Source organism: Madurella fahalii, assembly GCF_045866475.1.
Source record: "Madurella fahalii IFM 68171 DNA, scaffold_2, whole genome shotgun sequence".
NCBI lineage: Eukaryota > Fungi > Ascomycota > Sordariomycetes > Sordariales > Madurella > Madurella fahalii.
The window spans coordinates 6,140,839-6,159,858 of NW_027263972.1; the positions used below are offsets into that span (position 1 = coordinate 6,140,839).

General features: G+C 54.0%; 6 protein-coding genes across 6 annotated transcripts; 4 read left to right on the forward strand and 2 right to left on the reverse strand.

Moving 5' to 3' along the window:
* Positions 1-601: 601 nt before the first annotated feature.
* MFIFM68171_04547 (uncharacterized protein) lies at positions 602-2,254 on the forward strand (the record flags this gene model as incomplete). The annotated part of the gene is made up of 2 exons (XM_071059967.1): positions 602-1,429; positions 1,490-2,254. 2 exons carry the CDS (start codon positions 602-604, stop codon positions 2,252-2,254), a joined length of 1,593 nt encoding a protein of 530 aa, XP_070916068.1.
* Positions 2,255-3,477: 1,223 nt separating this feature from the next.
* On the reverse strand, positions 3,478-4,747 carry MFIFM68171_04548 (uncharacterized protein; the record flags this gene model as incomplete). Its single annotated transcript, XM_071059968.1, has 4 exons — positions 3,478-4,055; positions 4,119-4,250; positions 4,382-4,496; positions 4,562-4,747. The coding sequence occupies 4 exons, from the start codon at positions 4,745-4,747 to the stop codon at positions 3,478-3,480; spliced, it is 1,011 nt and encodes a 336-aa protein (XP_070916069.1).
* A 2,081-nt stretch (positions 4,748-6,828) lies between these two features.
* MFIFM68171_04549 (uncharacterized protein) lies at positions 6,829-9,166 on the forward strand (the record flags this gene model as incomplete). The annotated part of the gene is made up of 9 exons (XM_071059969.1): positions 6,829-7,113; positions 7,204-7,280; positions 7,333-7,384; positions 7,459-7,633; positions 7,698-7,721; positions 7,787-7,858; positions 7,924-8,427; positions 8,490-8,650; positions 8,750-9,166. 9 exons carry the CDS (start codon positions 6,829-6,831, stop codon positions 9,164-9,166), a joined length of 1,767 nt encoding a protein of 588 aa, XP_070916070.1.
* A 435-nt stretch (positions 9,167-9,601) lies between these two features.
* Positions 9,602-10,612, reverse strand: MFIFM68171_04550 (uncharacterized protein; the record flags this gene model as incomplete). Its single annotated transcript, XM_071059970.1, has 4 exons — positions 9,602-9,934; positions 10,001-10,144; positions 10,207-10,444; positions 10,509-10,612. The coding sequence occupies 4 exons, from the start codon at positions 10,610-10,612 to the stop codon at positions 9,602-9,604; spliced, it is 819 nt and encodes a 272-aa protein (XP_070916071.1).
* Positions 10,613-11,687: 1,075 nt separating this feature from the next.
* MFIFM68171_04551 (uncharacterized protein) lies at positions 11,688-12,629 on the forward strand (the record flags this gene model as incomplete). The annotated part of the gene is made up of 1 exon (XM_071059971.1): positions 11,688-12,629. One exon carries the CDS (start codon positions 11,688-11,690, stop codon positions 12,627-12,629), a length of 942 nt encoding a protein of 313 aa, XP_070916072.1.
* A 4,739-nt stretch (positions 12,630-17,368) lies between these two features.
* Positions 17,369-18,697, forward strand: MFIFM68171_04552 (uncharacterized protein; the record flags this gene model as incomplete). Its single annotated transcript, XM_071059972.1, has 3 exons — positions 17,369-17,438; positions 17,558-17,881; positions 17,958-18,697. 3 exons carry the CDS (start codon positions 17,369-17,371, stop codon positions 18,695-18,697), a joined length of 1,134 nt encoding a protein of 377 aa, XP_070916073.1.
* Between the last annotated feature and the right edge of the window lie 323 nt (positions 18,698-19,020).

The window sequence follows — 19,020 nt, forward strand, 5'->3', positions numbered from 1 at the left end:
ACCATAAGCTGCAGGGGATCTGCAGAATCCTGTAGCGTTCATTCTAAGCACACTCCCCCTCCCTCCCGGTGGATCTTCGCCGTAAGCGCGCTGCAGGGAAGAAGCGAGGATCTTGTCGGTGATTCGATAATGGATCGCGGGACCGACTGTACTGCCGAGTTCAATACGTGGAGTGTGTGTCTGCGGGCGATCCCGCCCCGCTGTGCACCCACACAGGGCCCGGGGTCTCCAGGCTGAGTCTCGCTGCCTTCAACGAGTATGCAGGCTCACTGTTCCCTTTATCCTCAACGGAACGCATCATGCTCCGTGTCAATACCACTTACGCACCTGGGAACAACTTGAGTTTAGGTACAAGGGATTCGGTCCGATTCTGGAAGGTGGACAGAATGGAATCGGGAGGCAGACCGTTGCCGTGAGTGTGTGGCGAGGGGCATGAGGCGCCTGTGCCGTCGTATTACTCGCCCCAAACATTATGTGCTCGATAAATGCGCAATGCCTACGTCGGGCCCTCTCCCCTTCCCACCCCTTTTCCCCGGAAGAGAAGGGCGAGCCCAGGCCGTTGTCACTTTACCACTTCATAGACGTCCCTGGAATAACCGAGATGTTCACAACAGCCCAGTTTTCGTACGTTGCCCTGGCCGTGGGCAGCTTGCTCTTCTTGCGCCTCCTGCTGCCTCGCGATGACCCCAAGAAGGACGAGCTCTGGAACAAGCTCGACAAGGTGGGGGTCCCGTCTGGCATTCTGCCTTGGACCCGCGCCGTCTTCGGCTCCTGGACGGCCTTCGCGCGAAACACGCACGAGGGGTACAAGAAGTATTGCAAACAGGGCCGGCCATTCGCACTGCCCACCATATGGACTGGTAAGGCCATCGTCGTGGTCCCGCAGTCAACGCTGCACCTCACCAACAGGCCCGACAGCGAGCTCATCGCTTTCTGGGCCCTGGTCGAGAACATCCAGCTGCCGTACTTCATTCCCGACCGCGAGGTCATTGAGAAAGTCATCCACTTTGAGGTCTCGCGCAAGGACTTGACCCAGAGGAATGTGAACCGCCAGCTCGCCCCGACAGCCGAGGAGCTTGAAGTTTGCTTCCGCACCCTGTGGGGAGACAGCAAGGAGTGGAAAACGGTCAATGGCTGGGACATGTCTGGCCAGATTATCGCCCGTGTGGCCCTGCGCACCTTGCTGGGCTATCCCGCCTGTCGCAACGAGGAGATATTGAAGGCAACGCAACAGTTTGCTAACGCCCTCTTCGCCGCCGCCGCCATCATCAACTGCATGCCACCGCGCCTGAGACCTATCCTAGGACCGATTCTGGCCATGCCGACGAAGCGCTACCGGGCCCGTTACCAAAGAGCCGTGGAGCCCCTGATCCGGGAGAGGATACTCCTCTGGGAGCAACACGAGAAGACGGGCGAGGGCGAGTTGCCGGTACGCACTGTTAGCCCCTCCGAGTGGCGGATTTATCACTGACACTTTTTTCCGCACCAGAGTGACTTCATCCAGTGGATTATTCCTCGGGCCGCCCAACACGGGCCGCAGCACTTGGATCCCTCCAAGATTTGCTATCGTCTCCTCGCCCTCAACACTATGTTCATCTTCGCCATGAGCTACGTCTTTTCCCACTGCGTCATCGACATCTGCGCCAGCCCCGAACGGAAGAGATTCATGGACGGCATGGCAGCCGAGTGCAAGGCCGTGACGGCCAAATACGAGGGGGGGCTGGCTTCCAAGGAGGCCGTCGAAAAGCTCTACCGCGTCGACTCGGCTATTCGGGAGTCGATGCGCCTCTCCGATGTCGGTGCCGTCAGTCTACCCCGCGATGTCGTCGGCAACACGCCGCTGGACCTCGGGAACGGCATCATCTGCCCACCCGGCACGCGCCTGATGTATCCCACGCAGCCGATACACGTCGATCCAGACCTCTGGCAGGACCCCTTGCGCTTCGATGCTTTCCGCTTCTCAGATCCCTTTGAGGAGGACGCGGGATCCCCGCAGCTCACCAAAGAGGGCGGTACCAAGAAGGAACGGGAGAACCTCGTCGACTTAACCACCAACTTTCTGGCCTGGGGGTATGGTAAGAAAGCCTGTCCAGGCCGGTGGTATGCTGGCCAGACGATCAAGCAAGCCCTCGCCTACATGGTGATGAACTACGAAATTGAGCTGGTTGGCGAGCCACCTAAGAGGAAGGCTTTGCTGAACATGATGGTTCCGCCCACTGACGTGAAGCTGAGGTTCCGACGGAGGACTGAGTGAGCTGACAAGGGCTAAACGGGATCATGCTGTAGTCTCTAGCTATCATCTCGTTCCCGTTATGGTGTTATGATGGACTACTAGCTCAAGATTAAATGTAAAAAGCGATCAATGTACTCCGGTAGGAACATGCGAGTTGTTGCCATGTTTACAAGGTTACCCGAAAGCCGTATGCTAGTCTCGACTTCCTACGGCTCCCATTCTGGGGGTGGATGTGCCGTTTTGAACATTGCTTAACCAGATTAACTTTACTTTTTTTCACCCCAACGATAAAGTGCTATTATGCGCGAAAGAACGTATAGGTAAGGCACAATCTCCTACCTCACAAGTGATGAGCTAGATCTACCTTTTTGACCGAACTGCCCTGTAAGTTTTTGACACATCATGGATCACACAAAGTACTGAGAAGGATTGCTACATTATATGACCGACCCGGCGGTGTTCGGCACGTACGTCAGGGTTTACAGGGCGACTAGTTAGGGGATCGTGCTCTTTGGGAGGTCATTTTCCCGTCAAATCTTTGGAGCTGAAGCCCGGAAAAGGTATATGGCCAAGATTACTGAAACGGTTTCCGAGGAATGCTCCCGGCGGCCAGCTCTCGGCTGACACCCCATCTTGCGGGTAGTTATGTTTGGTTGGTAAGCTGAATAATGAAATGCGGAAAAACGGAGATTCTTTTCCCAACACAATACTCTACGTTAAAATGGCACAATGACGTTCCAGTCTTATCTGACAGGACTTCAGGGCGTTGGAATTTGCTCCATGTGGGTAAATAATATAGAGATTGTTAAGTTTCATAGTTCCGCGTTAACGCAGGGTATTGTGTCGGAGAAGATCCTTTTTTTTTTCTTTCTACATCCACTATTCAGTTTACCACACAGAAAAAGAGTTGAGTATTGTGGATTGGGACAAGAAACGTAATTTTGCACATACAAGGTCTTCCAAAACAGCTGGCTATTTATTATAGTAGAATATACAATTGATATGATATGTATCCCAGTTCTGCTCGCACCTACATGGAGTAAAATACAGGAATCCCGTCCACTGACCCTTGCTGCCTTACGTGCTCCACCTAGGCAGGTTATTCCCTTTCATTAGTGCGCACACTCGAGCGTTCTCAACCTTTGCGCAGCAACGGTCCTGTCGCCAGTTGATCGACGAGAGAATGCTAGAGTTGTGGTGACATGCCTACTACAAGCACGGTGGTACACAGACGGACCACTGCCTTATCTCCGGTCGGTCGATACATCAGAACCGGGATACACGACCGTGAAGTCGTTGGTCCGCAATACCTGGCCGTTCCCAACAGGGGTTCTGATGCTGCCGGCCTCAACTGAGCCATTCACCTCGTGCGACACTGCGTGGAACTTGCCGAGCTTATGCGTGTTTATCTCGATGTTGTGATACGCACCATTGCGGTAGCCAGTGGTACTGCCTATCGTCGACGCCTTACTGCCGGTCTGGCTGGTCCGGCCCAGGAGGGAAGCGTAGAGGTCGGTAACAGTGCGTATGAGGGGGATGCTGAGACCGAAAAGGGGCCGGAGCGGTGCCACGTTGCCCAGCAGGACAACGAAGGCCTGCTCCAAGGTTGCCCAGAGCAAACTGAGCGTGGCTTCGTAGCTCGGGTCGCTGCTCGCCGTGGTGGATATAGCTGAAACGCCCTTCATGATGGACATTGCGCAGGTGAACAGACTCATGCCCATCAACACGGCGAGGCCGAGGCGGCGGCTCATGTCCATCTTGAGCCTCCAGATGATGATGATGGGAATGATAACGAAGGCCAGGTCAGCGAGGGCGTACAAAGCTGAACATGCATTAGCCATCGCCAGTAACACGAGGAAGCAGAAAGGGCAACACGGATACCTACCCTGGGTGAGGAACATCATATCTTGAACAATATGAGGGCTCCAGGACGTGATGTTGGGAAGGAATGGGTTCCATAGACCTTGAACCGGATCAATCTGCACAAAGATGCAGACGCAGGTAATGGCGCTCATGGCTACGCCGAGCGTCGTGAGAACAATGGCGAACCATCTAAACCAGATGTGGACGCCGAACAAGCGAACAAGGAGGATGCAAATAGAGATGCGCCCCAAGATTCCCGCGGTGAGTCCTGGCGGCACGGCGTACCACTCCCACTGCTGCAAATTGACAAGCTCGTCGGGTAGGTACAGGTCTGTGTGTGCTTGCCCATGCCATAATGGTATGCGATGGAAACGAAGATCTGATTGACGAGCTGGAAGGACTGTTGCCGGGCGTTAGACTGCCTGATGGTGATGGATGAGCTGGACGAGATGCAAGCAAACTCACGGCGGCGAAGAGCATCAACCAGTCGTCGGATGCCAAACGGGGGCCGACATGTTTGCGAACGTACAATCGCAGGCCGGTGGTAATGACGGCAAGCCCTGTGAAAGTCCATGTGATGCCCATGACCATGGGCCCGCGGCCCAGATCATTGGGGTTCACGGGCGGTGGGAACTGTTCCGTACCAGACATGACGAACAGCAAACGATACTCGTAGCCGGTGCAAAGGAAAAGAGACGAGATTGGAAGACTTCGGGCTTCTGGAAAACCGCTGATAAACAGGGGGAGCCCCGCACCTATGTACAGACTAAGTAGCCTGAGCTTGGTCTAGTTACCTGTAGGCAAGTGGCTTGGGATCTCAGCTCCCCATTGTCCTACTTTAGCGACCCATGGGTGTCGGGACGGCAGGGAGGGCGAAGTGTGGCATCCATAGTCTCGATCCGGCGGCGTAGCCGGCTGACTACCATGCAAGCTGCCACACCTTTGCGGGAAAAAGATTTTTTCGGCTCAATTACGATTCAGATTGGCCGATGAGGACGTAGGTCAGAGAGGGCAAGGCGTGTAAGTTGGGGTGGTATATCCCATACGAGAGAGTATACATGTTGCATTTGAAAAATCCCACGACAAGCAACAGGGAAAACCAAACATCAAACGTCTCCCGCCGCCCGCAAACTCGGATCTTGTGCAGCATGGCATCGTGTAGAAAAAGGGGGGGCGGCACAGCATCGAAAGATTAGGAAGGCGTATGCATAGGTCTAAAGTGGTGCAATCCTCCTCGAAGGAAATTGGGGTGACACGGCGCTCCGCTACCGTTACTTGTGGCACCTTCTCTCACCTCCGACTCTTTTCTGCCACACCCCCCCACCCTCTTGTCTGAGCCCGCACGGCCCGCACTCACTTGGTGGGTGGATGCAATCTTGCAAGCAGTGCGGCGTAGCAGCAGCACAGCCCCAAACACGATGAGCGCACACTGCACGGGACCTCTACGTACCAATCAGCCTTGTATTAATTATCAACGTGGTCGGGAGAGAACAATCGGCGTTGGAGTGTTGGCGGGATATATATAGGTCGTGGGTAAGGCTGCAGTACGGAGGGCTAGAAGCCCACGGTCGGAAAAGGCTTCTCTCGTAATCAACCCCTTCTAACTGTTCAAATTTCTATTCTGTGTTACAGCTTTGTTGTGGTCATAAGACTGAGATGGCCCGTCTCGAATTCTCATTTTGGGGGGAAGTTGCCCTTTGAGACGCACATTTCCCCTATGGTCGAGGTACATACACAGAGGTAGTTGCATGTAGAAAAGGCGCCCGCAACCGGGCGGACCAGATTCCGCAGCAGGCCTGCGGCGGGTGTTGCCGCCGAATCCTTGCTTGGTGGCCGTTGTAATGCATTTGGATGGGCCGACAAAGTCGCGCTGATGGGCCGAGATGTTCGAGAGGGAGGTAGGTGATCATATCTCGCGTTTTGTATACCCCGCTAGAAATAAGGTTTAGTACCCGGGACCCCCTCCTCCTCCCTTCCCCCCCCTCTCCCCCGGCGCCACCCGGGCGCCACCAGGCAACTGCCGTGGCCTGGCTTGGGACCGGGGGTAAGCCGCAGAAGCGACGTCTCCAACTCGAAACGGTCAATTTCCACCGTAAAAGAACGAGTGTTGAAGACTCTCCTTCACCGTGTTGACTCAATACTTTATTTTAGTATGTGGGAAGTCTTTGTTTTGGCTTTTCAGCTCCGAATATCTGGATCTCGGACGAGGCCACCTGTATACGACAGGGTTCGAACTACCAACCAAGCAAGGGTCGTATTGTATCTGCCCTGTGGAGTTCCACTCCCGGGTGAGAGGAACAGAGACAACATGCCCTCAGGTTACTTTGGTAGGTGCCTGTGCAGGATTACCGGATGATTGACGGATGATTGAACAGCCAACCAAGGAGGGTTGCCTGGGCGGCAACCGAAGGGACAGGATACACGGTATCCGCGGCCTCCCCCCCTCTGGCAGAATTCCCTATGCTTTTTTTTTCGCATTCTCCCAGAGGCTCGCATTTCCGCGCGGTAGCGCTCTGCCGCGACCAACCTTCACTCGAACCCACTACCTTAGCCCAAACTACCTGGCAGTTTCTCGTCGGTTTTTTTGGTCCTAAGCGTCGCGTCTCCTTTAATCCACGCTACGCCAAAAACCGCTCGGCGAAGGATTCCTCCCTATCCCAGACAGAGATCCCAGACGGAGATCCCAGTGCTAAAATCCTGCAATCGGAAACCCCTGCAATCCGATAGCCGCAATGTCACCTCCGGAAGGAGCAGTGAGCGTCGCTGCTACTGATGTCGCCGGTGATGACAAAAATGAAGCACTGACGGCAACGGCAACGGCATTGCTTGTGCAGGAACAGCCGCTGTCTACCCCGTTGGACACGTCCCAGAAAGACGACAAGCCGAGGGAGGCCACCGCGATCGACGAAGATGGCTCCGAGCCCGAGTATGTCACCGGTCTTAGGCTCGTCCTTGTCGTGACTAGTGTGGCTCTGGGATGCTTCCTCATGCTTGTCGACACCATGGTCATTAGCACGGTACTGTGCTCTTCTTCTCTTGTCTTCGCTGCTCATTGTACAGCGTCATGACCTCCTTCCGATTCCCGCAGCTGATGCTCTTTTCTCTAGGCAATCCCTCGCATCACAGACGAATTCCACTCGCTTCCCGATGTCGGCTGGTATGCCAGTGCTTACCAGTTCGGGATGTAAGCTGTCTCGCGAACGCGACAAGATCTCGAGCTCACAGTGACTTCGCAGTGCGGCTCCCCAGCCATTGGTAGGCAAGATCTACACCTACTTCCGAACCAAGGTCAGTATACTCAGACAACCCCTATCTTCTCGGCGCCACCCGTCCTCTAACCCGGCGCGGATGATACGCAACAGTGGACTTTCCTCTTTTTCTTTGGGATTTTTGAGCTCGGGTCCGTGCTATGCGCTGCGGCTGTTTCTTCGACCATGCTGATCATCGGTCGCGCCGTCGCCGGCATGGGTGCCGCCGGCATTATCAACGGCGCCATCACAATTGTGTCCAGCTGCGCCCCCCTAGAAAGACGACCAGGTGAGTCGAGCTAACCAAGGGGGGAGGAAGAACGAGTTTGCTGACTATACTCCCCCGCTGACAGCCTTGTTGGGAATGACCATGGGATGTAGGTTCTCCTCACCAGCACGTGTTACAGCCGAGGCACCCCTTGCTGACATTCAATTCCTCTAGTCCAACAACTTGGTCTCGTCGTCGGACCACTCATCGGAGGCGCCTTCACTACATATAGCACGTGGCGATGGTGTAAGCTCAAGCGCCTTAGTCCTACGGTGACCCATTGCTGGCCTAGGCTAACCCGAGGACACCAGCTTTCTGGATCAACCTGCCCATCGGCGCCATCACCGTCTTCCTTGCACTCGTCCTCCGCATTCCTGAGCAGACGCCCAAAGGGAACCCTCTTTCCGTCCTTCCTCAGCTACACCACCACCTTGACTTGATCGGTTTCACCCTTTTCGCCCCGGCTGTCATCCAGCTGCTGCTCGCCCTCCAGTATGGAGGAAACGAGTTCGCCTGGAACTCGTCCCAGGTGATTGGTCTTTTCTGTGGTGCTGCTGCGACCGGCATCGTGTGGCTTGTATGGAACAATCACAAAGGCGACGCGGCTCTTCTCCCTCCAGCTATGATCCGTCGGCGAACTGTTTGGTCAGCCGCTATGTTCAACGCATTCCAGATGGTGGGAATTTACGGCCTATTTTACTATCTCCCCATATATTTCCAAGCCGTATACAACGCTTCGGCTATTCTTAGCGGAGTATACATAATACCTATGATCCTGCCTCAACTTCTGACGGCCGGTATTACCGGTGGTGTTTGTAAGTCCGGAGAGAGAGATAACCCAGGGGCTTCAGAAGAGCAGCTGACTGTGACAACACAGTGCAGAAGATGGGATACGTGATCCCAATAGCTATCTTCTCTCTCATCCTCTCTTCGATAGGCACCGGTCTCATGTCGACGCTGCGGGCAGACAGTTCGGTCGGGAATTGGGTCGGGTTTCAGATCCTGGCTGGCGTGGGCTCGGGAGCCGGGTTGCAGCTGGTCCGTTTTTCCCTTTTTTTCTTTCTTTCTTTCTTTCTTCTTTTTTTCTTTCCTCATCAACATCCTTTCAGATGATCTCTGCTGACGAGCTTTCAACAGGGTATTATCTCGATCCAAGGCGTCACGACGGGAGAAGAGCTCTCGTCGGGCATGGCATTTATGGTCTTCACGCAGGCTTTGTTCCCCGCCATCGTTCTGTCCATGTGTAACCTTGTCCTGGTTTCAAGTTTGAGGACAGAACTACCCCTTCACGCGCCCAACGCCGATGTTGAGGCTATAATCCGGGCTGGCGCGACAAACTTCCGCGCCGTCGTGGACACGGCTGACCTCCCTGGCGCAATCGTGGCGTACGCGAACAGCGTGGATCGTGTCTTTTATCTGACCGCCGCCATGGTCGTCGTGAGCGGCGTCTTCATCTGGGGCATAGGATGGCAGGACCTCCGGAAGAAGACCGGGGACGCGGCAGATGCTGAGAAGAGCGTCTCGACGGGGAGCGACGAAAAAGCAGGCGTGTAGTACAGTATATATGTAACGCAGACAACGCACGGCTTTTCCCCGTGGCTAGTATGTGGACGAACTCTTACAAACCCTGAACTTGACCACTGGAAAGGGCACACCCACAGAGGATGCGCAATCCAAACTACGCGTCCGTCAGTGGCGTCTTTCAATTTGTTCTTCAGTTCCCGTAAAGTTATACTCTCTAGTTTCTTCCACCCATTAGCCACCTTACAGCCAGCGCTTTGTTCATTTCATCCAGATTGAGGTAGCCTCATAGGTCAAATACAACTTGACGGACCGTAACCCTTTCTACTTTACCAGAGCTTGTGTCCACCGCCCCGACAGGACAGTCTACAAGTTTATAAAAGTGCGAGGGTCGAGACATAGAGGGATAACGAGATGGCTAATTATTCGCTATCGTTACCCTATCCTACGGGACCTATAACAGAGGGCCTAGAAGTAGTTAGAATGGTCGGAAGGTACCGGCGGAACCTCGCCCTTCCACTCATCCGTCGCTTGTTTCATCATCTGGCTACCCATTTTCCGGATCATCGTGCAGAATTCCTGTGACTTGGGGTCTGACACGGCCTCGTCACTGAAGGGGTACGGTACAGGCGTTTGCAATCCCTTTTGGAAGGCGGGCCGCTCCGCTAGCCTGTCCTTCCAGGCTTTGACATGGGGAAAGTCATTGATCTCCACGCCGCACCACTTGGCGGAGTGTGCGAACAAGAAGATTGCGATGTCGGCAATCGTCAAGCGATCACCGGCAACGAAGGGATGGGTGGACTGGTAAGGGTTCGAGAGTTAGGCGATACATGCTCTCGAATGCAAGTGAATAGTGGTGGAACGTACCAGGTGCTCGTTCAACACGTGGTTGAGTCGTCGGGACTCAGACGTAAAGCGCCAGACGCCGTACGGCGCCGGCTCATATGTATACCGGTTGAAGTGGCATGCTTGACCCATCATAGGGCCGTAACCAGCGACCTGCCACGAGAGCTGCGCAAGGGAAGAAAGGTCAGACTCGCCGCCAAGAAAAGGGGCTTTCTGGTAGTGCTTACCCAGGACAGCTGCGTCCAATACTCCGGAGTCCCATATGGGTACGAGAGCTTGTGCTCTTTGTCGAACTCGCTGGCGAGGTATAGCAGGCACGCGGCACTCTCAAAGACAGCCACAGACGTGCCATCTGGTTTGACATGCACGATAGCAGGCAGGCGTCCGTTCGGGTTGATGGCCGTGTACCATTCGGACTTGTGCTCAGCAGTGCCTAGGTCTAGGTTGATGTAATTGTACGGAACGCTATTCGAACATCAGCTAGGCGTTCAAGCAGTCCAACGCTGGTGCTGGGGAGATAAGCAATCACCCAAGCTCCTCGGCGGCGATAGTCAGCTTGTACGGATTCACGGCCGCACAGCCATAGATGTTGAGACCTGGCTTGGGGGTTTTCTCGGGCGGTGCAGTAGCCATCGTGCTAGGAACGGGTGGATGGGGTAGACAAGACTTGGTCCTGGTAAGCGGCGGCTTGTTCAGCAGTTGCGGTTGTCGTTACGCGAACGTTGGAGAGCCCGGGAGGACCGGTCAAGTAGGAAGGGAGAGCAGAGCGTTTGGCGAACTCTGACGGGGATTGCCGGTCCAGTGAGCTGAGCGTTATGCAACTGCCTGCTGGTTGCAAATGAGGGGTTGGAGAGGCTTCGATGTTCTGGCGCCGAGCAGATGGCGGCAGGAAGTGTACCGTAAGCAGGGATGCCCGATCGTAACCGGGGTACCTTGATTGCGGAAAATGTTTGGGGGCAGAAGTTGGGGGCCAGAAGTGCGAGGCCGAGGTGGGGACCGGAGTGTGCAGGCCTGCGGCACGGGTACATGACCCCCTCACTAAGCCAATCGGAACGCACAGGCTAGATGGGATGTCGGCGGCTGATGCGCGCAATCAGCCAATCGAGAATGGCACGTTGCATCCGAGGCAACAAGGGGATGCAGTATTGGGTTACAATCGGTGTCGTTGGTCTGTGCAATATAAAATTATGCAGGCACGACCGGCGTGCATAGATGAACACTCGAGTTACCTGATGTACCCCGTACCGTACAACCAAAGAGCCGGATGCTACTCGGCCATTCTATGTGTTGCACCAAGCCGCCCAGTGGCGTTCTGCAAGACGACTGGATATGGGCTAATAGAGAAAAGCGAGATAAGGGAGGAGAAGTCCGGCTGTCCGACAGTGACTTGGCGATACCGTCCATCCACCGCGGCGCTCTTGGCAATTATTGTTTACAAATCAAGGCAAATCATCCGAGCCGCGCACAGCATATGCTTAGAGTACCTTGTACTTGTGACAACGGTTGGGAAAGAACCCGAAGTGTTGTGGAACTTGGGTTGTTCACTGGCCGCTCAGTACATCACATAAGCCACCACAACCGACTTACAAAGAAGAGAAAGGGGTGATATCAGTGATCACCTTACTTCCCACGCCTATCCATTTCAACCACCGTTCTCTTCTTGCCAAGCCGCAATATTTTGTAAAGAACGCACCAACACAGCGTAAACATGGCTACGACTCCTACCGTGTTCGTCACCAGCGCGACCGGCAGCCAGGGCAGCTCGCTGTGCTTTCTCCTCCGTGAATTGGGCTGGAACGTGCGCGCAACAACGCGGAACCTCGACTCCCCCGCCGCGCAGGCCCTGATCGCTGCCGGTGTGCATTTCACTCCCGGCAGCTGGGACGACGAGGAGGCCCTGCGCAAAGGCATCGAAGGCTGCGACAAGCTCTTTCTGTGCCTACTGCCCAATCTCGCCGACTTCGAGCAGGCGCCGCGGCGGGCTGGGCTCATTACCCGTCTTGCCAGAGAAGCCGGAGTCCGTCACGCCATCGTGTCCACGACGCTCGGGTCCTTCATGGTAGAGGAGGGCCATATACCTCCCGTCAAGATCGGGCCCTTCTTCACCGCTCATGTCCACAGTAAGAAGCGAGTCGAGCAAGCCGTCATCGATGGCGGCTTTGAGCACTGGACTGTACTGCGGCCAGGCTTCTTTATGGCCAACTTTATCGAGCCCAAAATCCAGTTTGGGTACACTGAGACGAAGAAGGGCTCCTGGACAAACTCCATGACATCCGAGTCCCCACTTGGGCTGGTCGACCATGTCGACATTGCCCGGTTCGCGGTCGCGGCGTTTCAAGACCCCAACACGTTCCACGGTCGGAAGCTGGGCGTCGTAAGCGAGGAGCTTCCGGTCCAGGAGGTGATGGACCAGCTTGCCGAGGCTATCGGAGATGGTCGATCGATCAAGGCCATATTTATGACGGACGAGGAGATCGCCCGAGAGCAAGCGAAGGGCTCATGGCTCTTTTTCGCCTCGGAGCCGTGCGTGCGGTACATGTCGAACTATACTGACCTGGAAGAGCTTCAGCGGCTTGTCCCCGGGCTCATGACATTCAGGAAATTTCTCACACGGGAGAAGGAGGCCGTCAAGGAGACCTACCTCTCCTAAAATGACAAAAGCAACGGGGAGGCCGGCTTTGCTTCCACCGCGGGTGCCCCCGGGATTGTTTCACCAACCTACACCAGAAGTGCGTGACGACTCGGAGTCATGGCCAGCTGTTTTGGGCGAAAGCGGATCCAGGACTCGCAAGTTGCAGTCCTGACGCTCGAGGTCATTAAATCAGCCCGGTTCTCTTATGGCCAACTCATTGGCGAGCGCTCCTCAGTTGCAGAAAATAAGCGGCTTGCAGGTTGGAAGAACTTGTTGCAGGTTGGAAGAACTTGTTGCAGGAGACTGGTGTTGAGCGAGAAAGTGTCAGAGTCTACGTAGTCTTTGATAGTAACATAGGAATCAATCTCTTTAGCTAGAAGAGCTGTCTCTAGTAGAGGAATTTCTATCAGAGGAACGTTTCATTCGACACCTTCAGGCATTTCACAGTTGGGCGCATGTCGACTCTAAACCCCCGAGTTTGGTTCTGCTGACTAACGTAACGGACAAATCCGCCCGGTATTGATAGTGAGAAATGTAATTGAATCATTTGAGACGGCCACCCGAGGAATCGAAGCAATCAAGATCGAGTCTGAGCTGGAGGCAAGGGTTTGGCATGGCATATATACAGCAGAGCATCATCAATTGGTGAGAAATGCTCTATTGCTTCCGGCAAAGGCTAGGTTCTACTCTGCCAAAGTCCCTCCTTCGATGTTTTCTGTTCGATCCACCCAAATCCCATGATTCAAGGATTCGAGGAAGAGTCTGAGCTCCTGTTGATTGGACAATCTCTCTAACCAGACTGGCATGCGTAAGTCTCGCGCCACACACGGAATAAATGGCATAAACAAACCTAATTGGGACTGCATTTTGCGTATGAGAACCGCCGGCATTTCCCCTACATCATCTGGCCATCCGCCGATGATGAGATGAGCCAGTCCATGGCAGATGGCGATATTATGACATTGTTATCTCTCAACGATGAGTACGCGTGGACTCAGTTCAGCATAGACGTCGCACACAGGTGGCTCCATAACGCTAAATTCACCAAGTTCCTCGTTGGTGGCCGTTCTGACCGAAATCGACAGCATGGATGGCAGCACCGAGCTCCTGAAACCTGTTCTGGCCATTGCGGTTCAGTCTTGTTTAACTGCACGTTCTCGAAGAACTGATATGTGTTTTCCGTACCACGACACAGCTCCAACCGCGGCCTTTTGATCAAGAGGACGGGCCAGCTAGGTATTCTGCGCTATCTTCAGGACTTGATCGAAAAGCTAGTTAAGCCCGACCAAAATAAATAGAAATATAGATAGATAAAGCAGAAAGTTCGACAGAAGTCGATGGCCTGCCGCTGCTGCTTGGTTTTATATCGAAGAGTTACGCCAACCTCAAGGATATTATCGCAGCCTCCGGCACTCCCGTCGTCACAACCACATAATATTCACAGCCACCAGTTTTCCTGTCATTTTTCGGGACGAACGACCGTTGCCACTAGTGTTTCAATGGTTACTGGATCAACTGCTGACTGCGACAGGGGATGATAACAGTGTCATAGCTATGCTGTCACTAGAAGCAACCTAGAGTTGCTGTTCAGTGATAGTAGTACGGATGGAGTCGTGTAGGTACTATCAGGCATCTGTTTTTGTCTGCTTTCATTACGATAACTGATAGTTTCGGTCTAGGTTTGTAGAACATGCCAGACAGAGCCTGGCACCCAGGCATTTGATTAAGAGAGTGTCTCTCGGACTGTCAGAAGCGTCTGGCTATGTGTGGTAAACCGAATAGTGCATAGGGGAATAAAAGATCTTTTCCAACGTAATACCCTTGCGTTTGACGTAAGCGTCGAGCTATACCGTAGGTAATACCTATGATTAGAACCCCTCGCTATCTTTATTTATCTCCTCCTTTCTCTCTTTCCGTTTATTTTTCTTATTCCATTCTCGATAGAACTTAAAATTTAAGCTCTATATGTAGACTAAGTAGAATACGGCCTGTTAAGACGCCTACTACGGCCGAAGAGACGCGCTCTCGATCAACATCTAGTCGAGAAATTCCGGCATCCGTTACTCCACACATCGGTTGGTTCAGCAGTCCATCCTTTGCGCATTCCACCCTGATTACCAGCAAGAAGACAAAAGACTTTTGACCAGACTGGCGACTGGATTTATCGAGAGCCACCCAAAGCGTACTCCATCATAATGACTTTCTTTGAACAGCAGGATCGCTTTGTGTTGTACACCCCGTCCTCATGCAGTTAGTACTTTCAATATATACGCAGGATCAGAGACAGAAATATGTCCACTTCCTCGTTCCCGGAGATGACCTGCTAGCTGTGACATACCTGTATGAACACGGCATGGTTAAGCAGTGCCTTGAGGTCGTCTCCAGAAAAGCAAATATCCGTCGGGCGATTTCAACATGGGCCGCCCGTTCTCCATCGATTTTCAGATACTACAGTCATCCCGATGCATCTGCCCATTCCCCTGGCCACTCTGAAGGTCAATATCATCGTCTACGGCGCAGGTGCGCTCTGAACAACAAGCGGCCTCATGAACCGCAAACGAGCCTGCGAAATGACCCAGCGCGCCCTCGAGCTCCGCCGGAATCATATAAACTCTGTAGAAGACGTGACCGATTCCAATTAGATACTCACCTCAAACGCCCACAATGTTTGGACAATCTAATTTGTTAACGAAGGCCAATACGCGTACACCAGATCTTACAGCTCAATATCTGCGGTCATGGTACTAGATGTTTCATGTCGCTACTTAGTGTTCATGCCAATAGATGAGGATACTGTACAGCATTGACTCTGCATAAACCCGCGCTTGAAGTGAGGGTTGTGCTGTGGGTAGCGTTCAGGCAAGGAACAATACCCTAGCTATGCCGCATTGGACGGCCATTTCGCTGTGACATCGTGCTTGTTAATAGCCGCAAGTTGATAAAGCACAGTTAGGATCGCTAATCCACATCGTCAATCATTTTTTTCTACCGATGGCCACTACGCACCATCTGGTAACAGAGAAGCCATAAACAGCCGCATCCGCCCAGGCTCAGCAGTAGAATGAATGCATGAGTGAGTATCTACCTCGCACTCAATGTCTAGAGGCAGTAGTAGTCATAGGGGCATTGGCGTGTCACGAACACGAGATACAATAGAAGTAAATACTATCCGTAGTGAAACGCTCAGGATGGCTGGCGAAGTTTGCAGACGAATAAAGACATCCCAGGCGGGGTGTATGTATGAGATGGTACTCTGGATCATCCAGTTCGCTTCCGCTCGGGGAAGACTACAGTTGGACATGAGGTTTATATAAGGGGTTGGGGACAGCTCGTATTCCCACTGCATCCACCTCCCGGTGCAGACCATCACCCTACTTCTCCATGTGGGCCATGCTAGACGCTGTTATGGGTCAACATCATAGCCGTCCGGTACTACGGTCCGCAACTATTCTCATCCCTTAGGAAATCTCTAGCTGAAGGTAGACGTAAGCCGTCCCGCGGCCGTGGCAAGGAATTGAGCCTTGTTTAACATGCGAGAAAGAGGGAGCCAGCTATGGCTAGAGAAGACGCTTTGGATGATAGCTTTAATGTATAGGTATATTATAAGATTCACAAGCGGCTTAGTTGTGGTTTGTAAATGTAAGATATCCTTAAAGTAACCTAGTTAGGAAATGTGCTCATGCTGACATCAACAGCAGGAGGGCAGAGCTTGATCGCGGTTAGACAGTCGATTCCTCAAGGGTCACGGCCGATGTAAACAAGTCGGAACCGGGCAGTCGGGTTAGAGCCTGCAGCGGGGGCCCGTAGGATTGATGCTTGGACTCTTCGAGTCGCCGGGAGTAGTCCCGAGTTTCCTAGGATTCCCGTCCCGTCTCCAGCGGTGCATCTCGCTGCATTTGCTGTCCGTTGCGAAGGGGTGACTACTGTTTCATCAGCCTGCAGGGTGACCTATCACTGTGGCCTACCCAGCATTCTCGGAGGTTACATCTACGGCCGAAATATTCCCATTGGTCTTGCCATCGTGTTAACCGAAAGCAAGCCTTTGCAATAAGAGATGATCATTTTGCTGAGATGGCCATGAATCAGCTCCATGCTCATGCGCGGCGGGGGGGATATCCTTAGTCCGAAAGCATTGCTTGGTGCTGTCAGGTCCGGGGTGCATTAGTTTAGGGCCCGGGCATTTATGTCGCAGCTCGCTTGAATGCCGAAGCTGCGCGTCATCGACCTGGGGCGCACTCCGGCAAGATTCCGGGCTCGCTGCGGATGCACCGCTTGAGCCTCAATTCGGATATGCCCGTCGATCACATACTTTATCGTAGCATGCCGTTCCACTCACCGAAGCTTAGGACGGGGTTGTAGCGGCGTAGGGCGAGATTGCGAGCGTTAAGCGGCAGGGATGTCCGGTATCACAGCTTCCACTTGCTTGTCCCCAGGCCCAACAGATATAAGTCGCCTGTTCCCGGAAGTTCTCGCGCTCGTCTGCTTCCATTCTTCGAAGTCCGATATGATCATATCAAGGAAAGCGTCGTCTCGCGCAGCGCATGCTCAATCGTTATTCTGATTAATGCGTCGTTTCCTGTCTTCGATCGTTTAGCAGGACCCCTCGTTGGCACTGCTATGAAGCAACAGCCAGTGGAGCGAGCGCACTTTGGAGAGGCGCCGTTGAGCCGCACAACCAACTTCTCTGACTGACGAATTCGGCAAAAAAACAACCATACCCTCTGCAACGGATTCAGCTGTCTGATGGTCTGTCAGCCATGGCTGAACGAAGGACCATGGAAGCAGGGCCGGCACGGCATACGCACTCGACGCCGGCGGCATCTTTCCGTGCGTAGCCCGTTTTGCGTTTCCCATCTTCGGCCCTTCCCTGTTCATTCCCACTCCGCTGTCCCGTCCCCCGTCTGCAAACCCCACCTTGCATTGCCGGGCTCTAATGGACAACATAGCAACACACAACTCGCCGAGGACCTGGTTTCTCACATCCTCATTGTCGCCGCTATGCATCCGGCTAATCCGGCTGCTGCTGGCTCATGGCGACTACGTGGTGGCCTGTCTGCCGCCGCACGAGATTGAGGATGACGATCGCAGCGCCGAGTTCCGCGAGCTGATCAACGAGTGCAAGAGCAGCCGCAAGGACCGCGAAGGCTGGAAAGACCGCATTCGCGGCATCCGCTGCGATGGTCGAAGCATGGGCCAGTGCGGCGCCGCCATCGCCGAGGCGGTCCAGGTGTTTGGTCGGATAGACATTCTGCTGTGCTGCAAGTCTGAAGGTGAGTTCTGCCCCTGAGAGACGGGGGAACTGGGGCAGGAACAAGAACAAGAGCTCATGACTACCGCTTTAACCAGCTGTTGTTGGCATGGTTGAGGAGTTCTCGGCCACGCCGGCGACGCGCAATCTGGTCCGTGACCAGTTCGAAACCATTTTCTTCTCCCAGGTCAACTTCATCAAGGCCTCACTGCCGCAGTTCCGAGCCCAACATACGGGACACATCATGATCCTGACCAGCATCGGCGGCCACATCGGCACCCCTGGCATGTCCATCTACACGTCCGCCACGTGGGCGCTTGAAGGGTACTGCGACTCGCTGGCCTATGAGATCGCCCCCTTCAACATCAAAGTCACCATTGTCCAGCCCAACAAGGAGATCCAGAGCCTGACCAACAAGATCGTCTTTGCCCCGCAGCTCCCCTTTTACGACGCCGACATCAACCCGGCTCCGAGCATGCGCGAGATGCTCGGGAATGTGCTCAATGCGAACCCGGAGACGGCCGTTGAGCAGTCCGAGGACGAGATCCAGTACCGGTATCCGCGCCTCCCCGCCTCGGCCTACGACAAGCTGGTCATGGAGACGGTGCATGCATTGACAGCCATCGGGGGGCACGAGAACCCGCCAGCGAGGCACATTGTCGGCTTTGAGGGTGCAGTTGCTGTCAAAGAGAAGCTCAAGACGGTGACTGAGGAACTTGAGGATTTTGTCGAGGCGAGTCTGGCGGTGGATATCTTTGAAAGCGAGCTCAAGAACGAGGCGAGGCAGGGCCGATCAACAGCTGAGGCTGTTCTGCCGGGTGCTGGGCCTGGGGCGTGACAGTGGATACTGTCTTGTACGTACTTTCAGTGTTTGGAAGCGATCCCTTACACATCATGTACAGTACATACATCATCGGGGTTTGGAGGGAGGATGCAAAGGCTGGGCAGTCGTTGGTTGGCTTCATACAGTACACTAGTTCTAGTGCCTGCACGCACTGATGCTTACCTTAACATTATATAGAATTTGGCTCATTGACGGTTCAAGAATCCTTGAAAACAGCCCCTTACAGGGGGTCTCCCGGACCCCAGATCTGCAGGAACAGCACGCCAATTACGGCGGCCATAGCTCCGTGCTAGGCGTTCGTCATCACCGCTGCGCTG